At 51.8% G+C, this 15,456-nt stretch overlaps 5 protein-coding genes across 5 annotated transcripts; 3 read left to right on the top strand and 2 right to left on the bottom strand.

The window, feature by feature from the left end:
• The first annotated feature begins 149 nt into the window (after positions 1–149).
• BKA58DRAFT_342373 (uncharacterized protein) lies at positions 150–1,478 on the top strand. The gene is made up of 2 exons (XM_046168367.1): positions 150–314; positions 386–1,478. Exon 2 carries the CDS (start codon positions 507–509, stop codon positions 1,392–1,394), a length of 888 nt encoding a protein of 295 aa, XP_046023454.1. The 5' UTR covers positions 150–314; positions 386–506; the 3' UTR covers positions 1,395–1,478.
• An 18-nt stretch (positions 1,479–1,496) lies between these two features.
• BKA58DRAFT_212229 (purine transporter) lies at positions 1,497–3,717 on the bottom strand. Its single transcript, XM_046166064.1, has 5 exons — positions 3,416–3,717; positions 3,276–3,365; positions 2,215–3,219; positions 1,800–2,163; positions 1,497–1,739 (listed from the first exon to the last, which is right to left on the bottom strand). Exons 1-5 carry the CDS (start codon positions 3,506–3,508, stop codon positions 1,600–1,602), a joined length of 1,692 nt encoding a protein of 563 aa, XP_046023453.1. The 5' UTR covers positions 3,509–3,717; the 3' UTR covers positions 1,497–1,599.
• A 1,225-nt stretch (positions 3,718–4,942) lies between these two features.
• BKA58DRAFT_412864 (uncharacterized protein) lies at positions 4,943–6,906 on the top strand (the record flags this gene model as incomplete). Its single annotated transcript, XM_046172379.1, has 3 exons — positions 4,943–5,450; positions 5,577–6,095; positions 6,155–6,906. The coding sequence occupies 3 exons, from the start codon at positions 4,943–4,945 to the stop codon at positions 6,904–6,906; spliced, it is 1,779 nt and encodes a 592-aa protein (XP_046023452.1).
• Positions 6,907–7,171: 265 nt separating this feature from the next.
• BKA58DRAFT_212218 (uncharacterized protein) lies at positions 7,172–8,360 on the top strand. The gene is made up of 3 exons (XM_046166063.1): positions 7,172–7,440; positions 7,495–8,001; positions 8,053–8,360. The coding sequence occupies exons 1-3, from the start codon at positions 7,392–7,394 to the stop codon at positions 8,088–8,090; spliced, it is 594 nt and encodes a 197-aa protein (XP_046023451.1). The 5' UTR covers positions 7,172–7,391; the 3' UTR covers positions 8,091–8,360.
• A 2,837-nt stretch (positions 8,361–11,197) lies between these two features.
• BKA58DRAFT_388642 (amino-acid permease inda1) lies at positions 11,198–13,721 on the bottom strand. The gene is made up of 4 exons (XM_046170675.1): positions 12,949–13,721; positions 12,839–12,896; positions 11,659–12,782; positions 11,198–11,605 (listed from the first exon to the last, which is right to left on the bottom strand). The coding sequence occupies exons 1-4, from the start codon at positions 13,222–13,224 to the stop codon at positions 11,351–11,353; spliced, it is 1,713 nt and encodes a 570-aa protein (XP_046023450.1). The 5' UTR covers positions 13,225–13,721; the 3' UTR covers positions 11,198–11,350.
• Between the last annotated feature and the right edge of the window lie 1,735 nt (positions 13,722–15,456).

Below are 15,456 nucleotides of genomic sequence, written 5' to 3'. Positions count from 1 at the left end.
GTGAAAGAAAGACGGAAGTTCTTCGGACAGTGACGGCACACATGTTGAAGCCGAACTGAGGGTTGCGGGGAAGTCGCCTTCAGCCAATCGGGTATAAGAAAAGTCCGCACAGTCTGGATGTAGCCTATTACGTAGCATCGTCTTCGCCACCAAAGCACGCGACTGCTCACCACGATTTCATGGTCGGCATGAAGGAGGAATCTGATTGGTTAATTTATGAGCACATCGGCCAAACTTCAGTATGGCGTCATGTATCATTTCTAAGCAGTGGAGCGTACATAAACAGCATCAGTTCCATGTTGCTTTTTGATTAGGTACCCTTTCCATTTGATCACGATAGAACCACTCTTATGAGCGTTGCCACAAGACTTACGACTTTCACAAGAGCAGCCCGAACCAGCTACAGCCACCACTTTCCAAAGCTACATCAGACGGCTTCCTACAACCCATATTTGGGAAGCCACGCGCAAATCCGATTCCTCCAGTCTGAAGCTCAGACAATCAAAATGACTACAGCAAGCTTCTCCCATATCGACACCGACTCCTATTCTGGAAAGCCTTGGGCCAAGGTAGACGGCCCCGGCACCAGTTTCTCGCACAAATGGCACGAGCGATCCGTCCACAACCTACGAGGCCACGAACATGAATTCAACACCGACAACTCCGGCTTTGCCGTCTACTCATATCCCGCCAAAGAGAAATCCTTCACCGACGACGCAGCAGTGCGAGAAGGCTACTACGCTGAAGTCGAAGCCTTACTACGCAACAAGCTGCCTGGCGTGAAAAAGGTTGTCATCTTCGACCACACGATCCGGAGACGAGACAAGAACTCTCCTAGGCAACCAGTCCAGCAAGTCCATGTAGACCAGACGGAAGCCGCAGCAGAAGCACGCGTGCGCCGCCATCTCTCACCTGAAGAAGCCGACCAATGGGTCAAAGGCCGCTACCAAATCATCAACGTATGGCGACCCATTGAGAATCCTGCCTCGGACCATCCCCTTGCCATGATAGACTGGAGAACAACATCACCATCCGATTTCGTTGCTACAAACCTCCTATACCCTAAGCGCGCCGATTCCATGGACGTCGACGATCGGGGAAAAGAAGTCCTTCCCGACCCAAACAACCATACCTCCACAGAAGGCTATGAAGTCAAGGGCGAGACCATGTCGGTGGCAGCGAATAACCAGCACAAATTCTACTTTCAGAAAGATATGACGCCTGAGGAAGTTATTCTGCTCAAGTGCTATGATAGTTTTGGAGAGGGCATGTCTCACGGCAAGAAGGGTGTGGCAGTCAGAACACCACATACTGCTTTCGCGGATCCGAACACGCCTGAGGATGCGCCTGGACGGCAGAGTATCGAGGTTAGATGTTTGGTATTCTATGAGTAGGGTAGCTGCATTGAGACGAGAACAGTGTACCATAAGTTATTTGGCAGTAATGACGCGCACGTAATCATCAATAGTATGTGTCCAAAAAGACGTCTAATTAGTCTATGAGTGAGTTTACAATTGCAATCAAGCTAAGCTTTGGTATCGTAAGATCAGGATCGGCGTGAAAACGGTCTATCACGGAAGCAGCAATGGAAACATTCGTTTAGGCCTTCGCATGTGCTTCGACGCGTGCTTCGGTAGACTCCAACTCAAACGAGTCGGTGTCCTGGGGTCTCCAGAACTTCTTGTCGCCTTTCATGGCGCGGATGAACCAAGGCTGAGCGCGTGGCGAGTCTGATCGGACTAGAGCAAGCTCTCATTAGTATGATGTGCAAAAGATGGCCAGAACATGGGTACACTTACAGCTCCAGTACTCCTTGTTGTCATAGTCAGGTGGAAGTAGACGTCCGCCTGAGATGGCACCGAGAGCCCATGTAGTTGTGTTTATAATAGCGTAGCACATGATTCCAGCAATGAGACCGTACGCGATTGAGTACGAGAAAGGCATGAACATGAGTGTAACGAACGCGGGGATGGAATCGCCTGGATAGTTCCAGTTGATGGCTAGGACACCACGCATCATCATGCAGCCGACCAAGATGAGTGCTCCACCTGTTGCCCAAGGCGGGATGGAGGCGAAAATGGGTGCGAAAAAGAGGGAGATGAAGAAGCAGATGCCGGTGGTGATTGCCGTGAGGCCTGTGCGACCGCCTTCCTGGATACCAGCCTGTATATGTTAGTATGGAGGAAACTCAAAGCAGTCAGATATGGTACTTACACCAGACTCGACGAAAGCGGTCACAGGCGAAGATCCAAAGAGGGAGCCGATGGAGATGGCGATAGCGTCCGCAGAGTAGGCAATTGTACTTCGGGGGAAGTCACCCGTGTCAGGATCGACAACGCCTGAGAAGCGAGCCATGGAGTACAAAGTACCCGTCGCGTCCAAAATGTCGACGTAAAGCATAGTGAAGACGGCCAGAGCGAACTGTCCGCCTACATTGGACAAATCCCAATCCTGTGCCAACAATGTATGCTTGATAGGATGGAAAGCGACAATGTTCTTGAAGAACTCGAAACGGCTGTCACCAACTGTTGTGCGTGGGAAGTAGGTGATTGAAGTATCGCGAGGCCAGCAGAAAATCGAGACCAGTGCGATACCAAAAATCATTGAACCACGGATCTTGTATGTCATGAGTAGGGCAGTGAAGACACCGCCCACAAGGAAGCCGAGCCACATTGTAGGATTGGTGGCTTTGTGTGACAGACACGAGCCAGTGTCCGGGTCGAGGTACTCAGTGGGGCAGCCTCCAAGGTCAAGTGGTGTGGCTTTAGCTCCTGTAATGGCACCGATACCAGCAGAGTATGAAAGTCCGATCAATGTCAAGAACAGACCGATACCCGCACCACATGCGACTTTGATGCTAGCAGGAATGATGCGGGCCAACCATTGGCGAATACCAGCGAGGGAGAGCGCAACGAAGATGAAGCCTTCGACGAAAACAGCGGTCATTGCAACACGGTAGTCGATGGGACCTGTGCCGTGGAAACCTACAATCTGATATGCCAGATACGCGTTAAGGCCCATAGCCGGTGCGAGCGCGACTGGAAGGTTTGCAAGAAGGCCCATGAGGAACGAGCCGAGCGCTGCGATGGCGGCGGTAGCAGTAACGAAGTCGCGGTTGATTTCGAGGAGGCAGAGAGAGTAGGCTTCGTCGTTGATACATGTTGGGTCGACAGGGTCGTTGCAGACACATGTCGCACCGGAGTCTGTGAGGACGGAAGCCTACAAGTGGTGGTTTCGTTAGCACACGTACCACTTTGACAGCGTGGGTGACTTACGTTGACAGCGATAATGTATGCCATGGTGAAGAAGGTCGTCAGTCCAGCGCGCAGCTCTGTCGTGAACCTCGCATTTTTGATTTCGTTGGGCTTTGATAGTTAGTACTGCCTAACGCATTGAGAGACCATGGACAACATACATGCCCGGAACCATCAAGGTGAAAGTACCTGCCCACAAATGAAGCGGAAACCACATCATTGAGAGCAGCTTTGTTTCGTTCAATGAAACCCATTTTCAGGACCCAAAAGAAAGACACCTGAGATGATAGATTGGTGTAGCACTACGAGACCATCGACACCCCAGGTAACGACGGAGATCAACCCCCAGATATACTCGCCGTGCTCAAAGAGGAAGATACGGAGACTACACCTAGTGCAGTGGATAAAGCGTAGCAGGCTCGCTCGCGTCATGCAGGTGCCCGCAACGATCCCGTAAGGAGTTCGCGGTAAGCCACATAAGGCATCCTCCGTGATCGGAGATGGATTCTCGTTAAGCGAATGTGGAAGACACTATATGCCTAAAAATCTCGCTCCGTTATGGCAGGTCGAACGGCTAGGTGTGTTGCTGTTTCATCTTCTCATCCAAGCCGTCCCTCGGTGAGATGCAACCGCGCATACGCCACTGAAGAACCGTCCGCCTTGGCTATGTCCCCTACACTAAAATGTGGTCGTCGGATTCCGGGTTGTGGGCCGCACCGAGTAATCCACTGGCATTAGCACAGTATCTAGATAACCTCAACTGAGCCAGGAAGCGAAAACGAGTCAAGCAATCGTTAGATACGTAGTAGTGACGTCGTGTGCCATGTACATGTATGCCATGCACCGCTTCCTTCAACATCTCAGCGGTGATAATTCCATGATTGCCGAGGCTTGTTGTGTGCGGTGCATGTCGCAAATGAGTTTAGTGGTTACGAAGTTACGGTGTTGAAGTCTAAAGGGTCCAAAGACCGATGGCGCATCGGTAGAAGAATCGGACTTGGTTACTGGACATCAGAAACGAAAGGTACCTGATTGTCGGGATTTCCAAGAAGTTCTAACGAGTCGCAGAAGTCCCAACGATGGCTTTGACGTGCTCGATCCAATGGTCGATGTGCCGCTTCCCGGGGCTTCCATGAAGGGGGAAGGTAAGCGGTCATCTAGCAGACGCTAAAAGTGGTTGGTGGCGCACATGTGATGAAGCCGTCTTCATGAGCGTGCGTGTCGGTGCTGCATAGGCAGTAAGGAGTGACATGCTCGCGCGAGCGTATTGTTGCGATGTGCAGAACGAGGGAAGATCTTGATACTGTCATCACCCTGTACCCCTCTAGTTTGGGTTGTCTGTTCCGAAAGTGTGGGTTGGTAAAGGTCACTTGCGCTGATCATCATCTGCGCTGTTATCGATGGGGACTTCTGCACTAAGTTCGGCACTATTCTCGGCGGGAACCGGGCGTCCCTGTGTCGCTGGTCTGTAAGGCCACCAACCACCGCTGACTTGGAACACCCAACACCAAACTGCAATCATCACGCTAAAAACGCTAGCCGGCTCAGTTGGCGAGATTGAGACTATTTTCCGTGAACGGGCTGGCCTAACAGGTGGTACGTGTTGTGACATGCCGAAACGATGAACTATTATCGAGCGAAGATCCCCGCCTGGAAGGCGATGAGGGCACCGTATTGAGATAGTCGACATGTTTCCAACATTTGATGTTCCTCCACAACATGCCGAGACGGTAGGAGCTCGCAAAGCAAGAAGAGCAAAGGAAGACGATACGACCAGAAGGTCTTTCTCGGCAACCTCACAGTCATCCGGGAGCACACACAGCAGCAAGCGTCAAGATGCAACAAGCTCGTCAGACTCCAGATCAGGAGGAAAGAGTGGTATCGGCGGTTGGTTCGGCAAGAACAATAAGAAGGGCATCCAGGAGATTGCTCCACTGTCGACATGTAAGGAGACACAACGTCCAAAAGAGCTGGCGATAAAGCCAGAGCTGGAACTCGGACTTGACCAAGGACCGGCACCACCCACTGCTCCTCTGGATGCACCACACCAAGTGTCTCGAAGGCCACAGTCACAGCGTTCTGATCAAACATCCCGAAAACTCCAGCCGCCACGCTTTCCACTCCCGCTACCTTGTCCTCCTCCGTCTGGTGCGCTGCCTCCAACACCAGGGATGCTTAGCCCTGTTGGTCTACCAGGTACGTGCATATCGTCTTTTTGATACCTGATAACACACGGTTTCTACTACCATGACCGCATATGGCTGGTCCACTGGAGCATATGAACCGCGGTCAATACGAATAGCATGCTTACACATACTGCAGACAGGAAGTCACAATATTCCACTATTTCCCGCGCTTCATCCAACCCATCTAGCATCGCACACTCCAATCACAGTGTCTTTTCGGGCACTTCGGGGTACGAGACCGCCCTCTCGGACGATGCTTTTGATGACCCTCGCCCTTCTAAACCTTCCTCCAGGCTACAACCTGTCTCCCAACCCCCTTATTTCGAGCCGGTTGAGCGTGGTTCGCGGACTGGCAGTAGACAAAGTCGTGAACAGGATCAAGGTGTCAAACCCGCTCAAACGCTCTTCACACGCGCGCTGGCCAAGATGGAGAATGCCGGTACCCGCATCATGTCTGCTCGATTAAGCGAAGAGTGGGATGGCTTGGACGACGACGAAAGCTTCCAGGAGATCATGTTCGAGCAGCGGCTGTGGGCGCTAACCGCCTATCAACGCTTGACGCAGAACAAACCCTTACAGTCGCCCGCGCATGAGCTACTGAGTAGTAGTCAACCAACAGACCAGAGGAGGGTACTCCAAATACATGGTTCTCTGGGTATGTCTCTCTTCCGGTTCCGGCTCGCTCTAGATACGCATTGATGCTAACCGCCGCAGCGGATGGCTGGATGCTCGCACACCATTACCCTGCAGTGACCGTATATACACTCTCTACCACGAAAACCCAGCCAGCTACCACCTACCCTGCGCCTCTAAACCATCATACACTATATGTGCCTTCTCTGTCATCGCCAACGCCGTTCCCCGATAACTACTTCGACGCCGTTATCTCGCGCTCTGTCGCGACTGTTCTTCGAAACGACGATTGGGCTCGATCTTTCTTTGACTGCATGCGTGTGCTCAAGCCAGGTGGGCAGATTGAGATACTTTCAGTAGATGCGCACATGAGCTGCGAAGGGCCCAAATTATCATCATGGGTTGATGAGCATCTTTCCTGCCGATTAGAAGCTCATGGCGTGAGCAAGCAGGCTTCAGACACTGTCCTAGACACGCTGGAGATAGTGGGCTTCGACAACATTCGTCGCGCTCGCATCGCGCTTCCAGCGCATCCACCCAAGGTGGCAGCTAAGGTGGCGCCATCTGCATCACATACTTTTGGTGCTGCCATCCCGGCTCCCACGCCTCAAGATACTCTAGATACGACGAAGATGATGGCTTTTCTCGGCCGCCATTTCTATCAGGATCTCTACAGCAGGTTCATAGATATCCGACAGGGAGATGAGTGGTTCTGGTCGGATAAGGACATCCGGGCGGAGTGTGATTTCTACAAGACAAAGACGGTACTGACTATTGCTTGTGGGCAAAAGTCTACAACTATGTGCAATAGCGGGAGTTATCTAGATGACTAGATTGTGTCCAACCCATTCTTTGATCAAGTATATAAGGATCGCGTTTCGTTGTATCCTAGATGCTGTTGTCACTTGCTTTCGTTTTTATGAGTGGAGGAAGTTGCTGCGGCTGAGAGCGTCGCGAACCGGGGCCACCGCCAAGTGGTTCTGTTCATCACTGGTTTCACACGCATGACCTCAACAAAGCTTGATATACGAATATACGAAGTAAACATGAAATATGCGCACAATTGAGGCAAGCCAGCTAGAACAAGAGTGGTCACGCTTACACCTACGGAAGGTACCAGGTTCTCATTCCTTCCCGTGCCTGCTTTCACATGACCCACTTATCCAGGCACAAACACACTCACCTCCATAGGTACTGCTTACTTGAACCCAATTCTTTCCGACCACTGCAGCGCCGACCGTTGATTCAACTCGACTAATCAATAATCGCTCTCATCAACCATCTCCAACTCGCGATAGACACGCATTCATACCCTGCAATGGCTGCTTCCCAAATCGGTCATGGCCAGATTGGCAAGATCATCGAAGGTATGTAGAATGCATTCAGAATCTGAGAGTGAGATCGATACTGACATCGTGTAGACATGGAAGAACTCCTACCTTCGGAAACTATCGATAGGGCAGACTATCGGCGATGTCGCACAACCTACGGCCTTTTATCCACGGCATACAAGCGCGCGAACCATTCCAATGAACCAGAGAAAGATTACAAAGAGTTGCAGAAACTTGAGAAGACTTTACGTGACCGTCTATCTAACCTTGACCCTGCCAGAGGTCTTCCGCGCAAATTCCAGGATCCACTCGACAATCTCAAAGCGGGTATTGACGGTGCTCTCGAGATGGGCGTAACTGTCGAATTCCTTATCGAAGGTCTCAAAGATATCTTGAACGAAAAGCCAGATGCCACACCTGCGCCAAAGGCCGAGCTGACTAGGCTAGTACCTGAGAGGCGTCTCCAGAGGTATTTGGAAGAGCTTCGCATCGAGAAGGACAAGAACCGCAAACTCAATGAAGAGAACAACCGTCTTATCCTGGAGCTCAAACAATACAAGATGCGAGAAGATGCGATCTCGAGTTGGCCGCCTCTCAGTGAGCCACCTCTCAAAAAACGTCGCGTTGACTAGAATACTGACAATTCAGCCCAGAGTAATAGACACGGCGGGCAGGCGCCTACTTAGGTATCGAAGGAGTCCAAAGTCTTGCGTGTCCAGTCTTGAGCACGCCGTTTATGCTGCAGCTCGCTGAGAGTGAGCCCCGGTCCGATAAATTCTTCGTTGGTAAGGAGAACAAGAGGATAGGAAGGAGTTCTGTCATGCGTAGAGTAGGACAGCATCTTGTCATAGTCCTGATACTTGGGCAGGCAGGTGGACTGTATGACTATCTCACGAGATTCAAATTTCCACAAATTGGCTGTCAGAGTCCTCGAATTATCCCATCGCATGGCGACGTTTGTGATGGTAACACTGTGATGTTCCAGGTCGTGCTACAGCCACGGTGAGCAGCGGATGACGGATGACGAACCCAGGAATTAGGGCTTTGCGAAGAGGTTTAGCGTTTATCACTCGTCGCGTCGCGTCTTGTCTGAACCCTGTTGGGATGCCAGACACCTGCAGAACGAGACCTCTGCTTTGTGCGAGCCAACATGCCTCGGGCTAAACGAACCGCGTCCGTATCGCAATTCTCGCCTCCTAGCAAGCGCGTAGCCACTGACGCCGCGCGGCATGAATCTTCACACCCGCTAGGGTCACGACACGCCCCAGTGGAGCTAGACTCGAGCAGGAGGCGGAAGCCAGCACGCACACGGAACCAGCAGGACTTATCAATCCACTCGCCCAAGCTGAGTCTCCCCTAAGCAAAGAGCAACAACTCGTTGTTGCTCTTATCGTAGCCGACCACAATGTATTCTACACAGGGTCCGCCGGCTGCGGCAAGTCAACCATATTGCGGGCCTTAGTCAAGGAACTGAAGTCGCGCAACAAGAACGTTCGTATCTGCGTGCCGAGAAATCTCGCTGCTTTGAACGTCAATGGCATCACTCTTTGGTATGATCTAAAGCCCCACGATTCTGTACATGTAATTGACGTGTATTCAGGTTTTACGCTGGCTGGATAGTACCTGGCGTAAACAAAGACTTGGATACATTGAGAAGAGACGCTCATAGGAACCAAGTTTAGAACAGGATGAACAAGACAGATGTCTTCGTCATTGACGAAATCAGCATGGTCGAAAACTATTTCTTCACTCGGCTGAACGAAGTGATGAAGGAGGCACGAGGTTCAAGGAAACCTTTCGGCGGCGTTCAACTTGTGGTTACAGGAGATGTAAATGTAATAGCGACTTTGGGATATGCAAAAACTAACTCAATACCCAGTTCTGCCAAGTCGCCCCAGTGAACCCCCTCCAAAACTGTATCAACTGTGGAAAGCCCTTGAGAGAGGACGATTACGATGACCAATATCACTGCGATAACCGGAGTTGTCCGGAAAACGTCTTCCACGACGTAGACAAATGGGCATTTCGTAGTAGGGCATGGCAGGTAAACTTGAGCCTTCTTCCCATCAAATAGGGACTATATATTGACTATCACAGGAGTGCGGATTCGTAAATGTCAATTTGACCAAGATTTTTCGACAGAGCGATCGCAAGTTCGTCGAAGTTCTGCAATCAATCAGAAGAAGTAAACAAGCTTCAGAGCCATGATGCAGCTCTTTTGCTCACAGGTTACAGATGTAGACATTTCTGAGAATCATGCGTATACGCTCCTGAACCATGAATGTGCAACAGAAGGGGCAGTGGAGATATACCCACATCGAGCAGACGTCGATCACATTAACAACAAGTGCATCAACGCACTGCCATCTCAACCTCTGCGGTTCGCTTGCAAAGACTACTTCAGCTGGAAAAAATCGCATCGTAAGACGAACCCAGAGCTCAAAAAACACGAAGTCAGAAATAAGGATGGTACCCTGAAAGAGCCGGTAAGTCGCCACTTGTCGCATACTAGAAGTCGTGCTGATCTTTCCTCCGCAGGACAAACACCGGTATGAGTCAGTCTTGCGGTTCAAGAAACGTATGCGGGTTGTATTGCAGCACAATCTTGATCCTGAGGCTGGTCTGGTCAACGGGACACAGGGCATCATCGTAGATTTCGAGGAATATGGTGAGATAAAGCTGCCCGGGCCCGTTAGGAAGGTGAGGAACGTGGAAGCGATGGTCCAATTCTCGCTGGGTCACATGCCACATACGAGCACCATGAGATCCGGAAATACGCCGAAGAAAACAATTACTAGCCTTGGCCGGTAGTGGATGTCGAAGATGGACAGATCAGGACTATTTTCCCGAGTTGTTCGAGCCCTGACCTGGGCGAAACTGCGCCCTATAGCCTCTTGTCCAGAACTCAGATCCCACTCATGACAGGCTATGCTATTACCGTCCACAAGGCTCAGGGCATGACAATGGACAAGGTCAAGGTCAACCTGCAAAAGGCTTTCGAGCCAAGCCAAGTATATGTCGCTTATACGTCAGACTCCATCTGCCCCAGTGATACCAAGCCAACAGCGAACACAGTGAGCAGAGCACGACCATTGTACGGTCTGGAGGTTATGGCTCTTCCGAAGAAACATTTTGGTGGTCAAGCGCCAGAGGTGAAGGAATTCATGGACTCCTTTTCTTGATGTGACCTACTTGATTGGGGTTTGGATATAGCGCTCAATTCTCGAAGCGTATGCGGCACTCAGACTGTGGCAGCGTCTCTGCGAAGTAGCGACCAGCAACAGAATTCACAGTTTTGATCCTGCTTCACCCTTCGCTAGCAGACAACAAGACTTCCATCTCTCGCCTTATCTTCAAAATCCCGAGCTCCCATGTCACGTACGTCTGCTGTGTGTAACTGTACAAGGCTGTCTGTACAACACGATCACCGCATGTAAGGTAAAACTGAATAGGTCTGCAGACTTCACTAGGATAAGACGAGCAAAACAGAAAATTCGTAGTAACGTAGGCTTCATGGTGTTTAACTTTTTCCTTGGTTGATTTGCAATTATTGCAGAAAAAGAAAGAGACTTGGCTACTCTCAGCAGCGGAGCCGAGGCGACGATCTTGGAGCTAAGAGGGTTGGCAACGCAAGACAATCTGAAGATAAGAAAGCTTCATTGGTGTGGTGCACATGATTAGAGAGTTGCCAAAGGGCAACACTTCTTCGCCCATCACCAGATGGGAAGAAGCCGAAGCTGGTACCCGTAAACTATCTCACAGCAGGCATGGCAGTCACGGTAGAATCCGGATGTTGAAAGAAGGGGTATATTAACATTGAAGATCACCTATATCAAAGGCGGACGTGATGTATCAGTCAGTAATGAAAGAATTCATCGACTGATAATCGACTCTAGAACACTTGGACGATACATAGACCGTACACTAAACTCATGCAAAGACAAGCTTAAAAGATGCGGTTCAAGAGACGCTTCCATGCTGGCCATGTCGCGATCTCGGCACGCTCAGCGTTGATGAGGTCCCAGTCGAGCTCACGACGACCAGTGTCAACGTCCATCTGTGCAGTTCGGAGCCATCCCTCGCGCTTCCAGAAGTATCCGGCAATCCAGAAAGCAGCAACAACGAAGATAGCGAGGTATGCCTGGAAGAAATCGGTGGCAGTACCAAGCCTCTTTCCAATGGGAGAAACGGCAGTGTAGAACTGATGTCCATGTTAGCAAAATGCAGTACAGAGGTGATCAGAGGAAATCTTACCTGTGCCATCAAGACGATGATAATAATGATAATACCGATCCATGAGCCAATGACACCACCAGCGGCCTTGAATGGAATCTCGTCCAGAGTGTGCCCGTGGTAAGCCCAAGCCTTGCGGAAGCGGATGTGGGCAAGGCAGATGGAACCCCAGGTGAAGAGAGCGGCAAGTCCGGACAGGGAGACGAACCAGTTGAAGATAGTCTCACCGGTTGAGGCCAAGTTCATGTAGGCTAGGGGACCCCACATAAGAATGAAGGCAACAGAGTAAAGAGGACGTCCAGCACGGTCGACGTAGGTGAAGAGCTTGGGGGCATAACCCTGGTCAGCGAGGGCGGTGAGGGTACGCGAACCACCGTAAACACCAGAGACACCAATGGAGACAACGGAGACCATAATGACAACGTTCATGAAGCTGTCGAATCCAATCAGACCAGCGTTCTTGCCAGCAATGACGAAGGGCGAGGCGTTGGCGTCACCGGAGGAGTTACCGATAAGACGGTCGTCAGTGTGCTCGACGAGCAGACCAACGAAGGTGAGACCAAGGATGTAGAACAGGGTGATTCGCCAGAAGACCTGACGGATGGCACCAGGAAGGGACTTCAAAGGGTTCTTCGTCTCAGCGGCAGCGAGACCGACAAGTTCGGTACCGGAGAAGGAGAAGGCTGCGGTAACAAAGACGGTGCAGAATCCCTTGAAACCGTTGGCGAAGGCACCAGGGTTGTACCAGGTACGCGCTCCCCAGTATTCAGAGTACATGCCGTTGCTGGGTCCTCCTCCGAGAACCAAGACCAAGGCGATGATCATGAAAACGACGGTTGCGCCAAGCTTGATACACGACGACCAGAACTCTTCTTCGGCGTATCCCAGAGTACCCCAAATGTTGATGAGACAAATGAATAGCCAGAAAGCCGTGATGAAGACAGCGACGTTGATTCCCTTGGCACCGTCCCAATATTGGACTGTTAAACCGGCGACGAGAAGTTCAAGAGGTAAGACGATGGCCCATTGGAAAACGTAGTTCCAGCCCATGGCGAAACCCCAAGATGGATCGATGAAGCGAGTGGAGTAGGTGTAGAAACCACCGGAAACGGGGTACATAACAGCGAGTTCACCGAGAGCGTAGACTGCAAGACGTGTCAGTCTTGCTTGCGTGCGTAAAACAGGTGTGATCTCTACATACCGACGTTGAAGATCATTATACCCATGATTGAGAAATCAATGAGGAGCGTGGCAGGGCCCTAAGTAATTGTAAGTTGATATCCAAAAGTAACCGCGTACTGTGCAACTTACACCCCTGGAAAGAGCACCACCGGAACCGACGAAGAAACCAGCACCGATGGAACCACCGATGGCAATCATGTGAAGATGGCGCGTCTTCATGGACTTGTCGAGGACGACCATGGGGCCTTCTTGGGGACGACGCTGGAAAGACTTCATGTTCAGACCGTTACGGGTCATGAAGTCCTCCTGGTCGCGCCAGTCGGCGGCCTCCTCAGCCCGACTTTCGACAGTCGGGTGAGGGACGGTAGTCTTCTCATCAGGCGGGAGGGCCTTTTCGTAGTCCATGATGGGCGGTTGGACAGGTCAGTGCTGGGGGTAGAAAAAGACTGATGAAGACGAGAGAGACCCTGGGACCGGCTGCTCTTTAATGTCAGATCTGGATCAGCGGAGGGGGAGGCAATTGACATTTATCCAGTCCACGTTCGAGATGGGCTCGCGGAACGAGCGACAGGGACCCCCGTTCATTGATGCACGAGGCGCACGAGCCGACAGCTTGGCACCCCTCCATTACAGTGAAGGGCCAGGCTGACGACTGATAGACTGGCGCCGTGTTTGGTTGGCTGGTCGTGTGCACCCAGAACAAGCGTTCGCCGCAAGCGGGTAGCGCTAACAAGGACCGTGAATTGGCGCCCCGCCGCGGCTCTTGGGATTAGCTTGGGACCTCCCCGCAACAGCAAATCGGCCGGTGGCGCATAGGGCTTGGTGTGAGCTTCGAGGGGCCCCTTGGTGCCCTTTGGTCAGACCCGGTCGCTGGGCGGAGATTGGTCCCAAACAAGACTGATAACGAATGCGCGACTTGCGAGTAAACGCGAGGGACGGATTTAGCAAAGTTCTAGCAGGCTTTCTAGAACGCTGATTGCAGTGCTGGGCTCCCTTGGCTACTGCGGTTTTCTTCGGATCCAACGCCGCTTTCCTTGCCAGCTGCCTCTATTGGCGAATCGAGGTTGGTGCATACCGGCCGTCTTATCTGCAGCCGGATGGTTGCGCTTACTTGGTGTAGTGTGGAGAAGCCTCTCACGTGCCCCACCTCCATGTGCACCTGCCTGGGCCGGTCTAGCGCATTCGCTTCCGTCATCTCCGCCTCGGTTAGCCCGAGACGCGATGCCTCTCCAACATTACTGTTTGTCAACCACTCCATCGGTGGCGCTCCAAGGCGCTTCAGTCTTGCCATCGCGAAGTCCGCGAATAGGCAAAGCCAAGCGCTCGTGATTGCGGCGTGTGTTGTGTTATCGGGCGTAACGGGCACCGCAGTATTGCGTTACATTGCCCATCTAACCTCGCATCCTAGCACGACAATCCCTCGCTCGTTTCAGTTTCCTCGATAATTAGGCCCGTCTTCGCTCCATCACCCGCTTCGAGAAGGCCGTTATCACTGCGTGGGGGAACCAGACAGCCAAATCCTCTCCATAAGAGGTGCGACGTCGCGTGTTTGACACCTCATGGCGAACGTTCCTATCCAACGGCACCGGCTCCCAGATCCACCGTGCTGATGCCCGAAAAACCACAGTTATTTGCCCCAGGAATCGCAGCCAATCACGGGGTCAGGCTCGGGTACTTCCCCAATCGTCTTAGTGCAGTATGCCAATGGTGCTTGGAATTTCTTGAACGTCTTGGAAGCGTTGCGTATCGGACCAGTCGACAAGTCAATCACAACACCTTGATCCAGCAGCCTGGCAACTGTATACAGGCCCGCAGAAAATCAGGGTCTACCAGAATCCTTTATCGCGATATTGTCAAATTCGAATTGCAAACGCTCGCTCGTTTGCCCTTAGCGCGGCTCCACTGATAACCACCTGCCTGAGCGTCGTATGTTGGGGTGCTTCGATCCGCGCCTGGGAGCACCCTAGGATCCACTGTCATCCACCGGCATCCACTTGGTCTTGGTCCCAGATAACCTCACTCTTACCACGGCCACGGAGACTGACGTCGCTCCCCTGGCATTCGCCTGCCATGGCGAATGTCACAATGGTATAATCCGTAGTCCCAGCGGAGCCAGTAGCCAGTCTCGTGTGGTCTGACCACGGTGTGCCTTACGCTAGAGTCTGACCGACTTTCTCGCCGCATAAGCGGCCGTGACACCCAGTACGACAGCCCACTTGCACCGAGTTGGTGGTTTCTCAGCAATATCGCCGAGAAATACGCCTGCATCCGCAATACACGCCTTTATCACGGTGGACCCTGAGGCTTGCGCATAAGGTGTTGTGTCGCAAATAACACGTTCAACATTGCTCAACAATCGCACTACTTTTGTTTGAAGCTGGTTTCTCATACGCACGACTCGGTGTCAATGGCTTCTCGAGCCCGCTTTCTAATCTCTAGCCTCAATATTACCCACCGGAATGACAAGATTACACGTCATTGATGCTCCATGGGTTATCGCAACGCCATTACACACGATACTTCCTACGAGCTGATTTGCGAAGCAGAAAGGATGGCATCCTCTAAGATTCTTACGTCGATCGTCTTCCGAGTCTCCCGTGGTTCGCAACACATCCTTCGCTAGCTCGTCAGCGTCCC

Source organism: Alternaria rosae (genome assembly GCF_020736505.1).
Source record: "Alternaria rosae strain MPI-PUGE-AT-0040 chromosome Unknown BKA58scaffold_7, whole genome shotgun sequence".
NCBI lineage: Eukaryota > Fungi > Ascomycota > Dothideomycetes > Pleosporales > Pleosporaceae > Alternaria > Alternaria rosae.
The sequence above is the reverse complement of the archived record's forward strand: the minus strand, read 5'-3'. Positions and strand labels throughout refer to the sequence as shown.

Excerpts from the sequence above, each read along its gene's own strand:
- BKA58DRAFT_342373 (XM_046168367.1), top strand. The coding sequence starts at position 507 with ATGACTACAGCAAGCTTCTCCCATATCGACACCGACTCCTATTCTGGA.
- BKA58DRAFT_212229 (XM_046166064.1), bottom strand. The coding sequence starts at position 3,508 with ATGGGTTTCATTGAACGAAACAAAGCTGCTCTCAATGATGTGGTTTCC. Across the intron at positions 3,366-3,415 it reads ACCTTGATGGTTCCGGGCAT|CCCAACGAAATCAAAAATGC; the intron begins GTATGTTGTCCA and ends TAACTATCAAAG. Across the intron at positions 2,164-2,214 it reads CCGCTTTCGTCGAGTCTGGT|GCTGGTATCCAGGAAGGCGG; the intron begins GTAAGTACCATA and ends TAACATATACAG.
- BKA58DRAFT_212218 (XM_046166063.1), top strand. The coding sequence starts at position 7,392 with ATGGCTGCTTCCCAAATCGGTCATGGCCAGATTGGCAAGATCATCGAA. Across the intron at positions 7,441-7,494 it reads GATTGGCAAGATCATCGAAG|ACATGGAAGAACTCCTACCT; the intron begins GTATGTAGAATG and ends GACATCGTGTAG. Across the intron at positions 8,002-8,052 it reads CTCGAGTTGGCCGCCTCTCA|CCCAGAGTAATAGACACGGC; the intron begins GTGAGCCACCTC and ends CTGACAATTCAG.
- BKA58DRAFT_388642 (XM_046170675.1), bottom strand. The coding sequence starts at position 13,224 with ATGGACTACGAAAAGGCCCTCCCGCCTGATGAGAAGACTACCGTCCCT. Across the intron at positions 12,897-12,948 it reads GTGGTGCTCTTTCCAGGGGT|GGCCCTGCCACGCTCCTCAT; the intron begins GTAAGTTGCACA and ends ACAATTACTTAG. Across the intron at positions 12,783-12,838 it reads TATAATGATCTTCAACGTCG|TCTACGCTCTCGGTGAACTC; the intron begins GTATGTAGAGAT and ends CACGTCTTGCAG.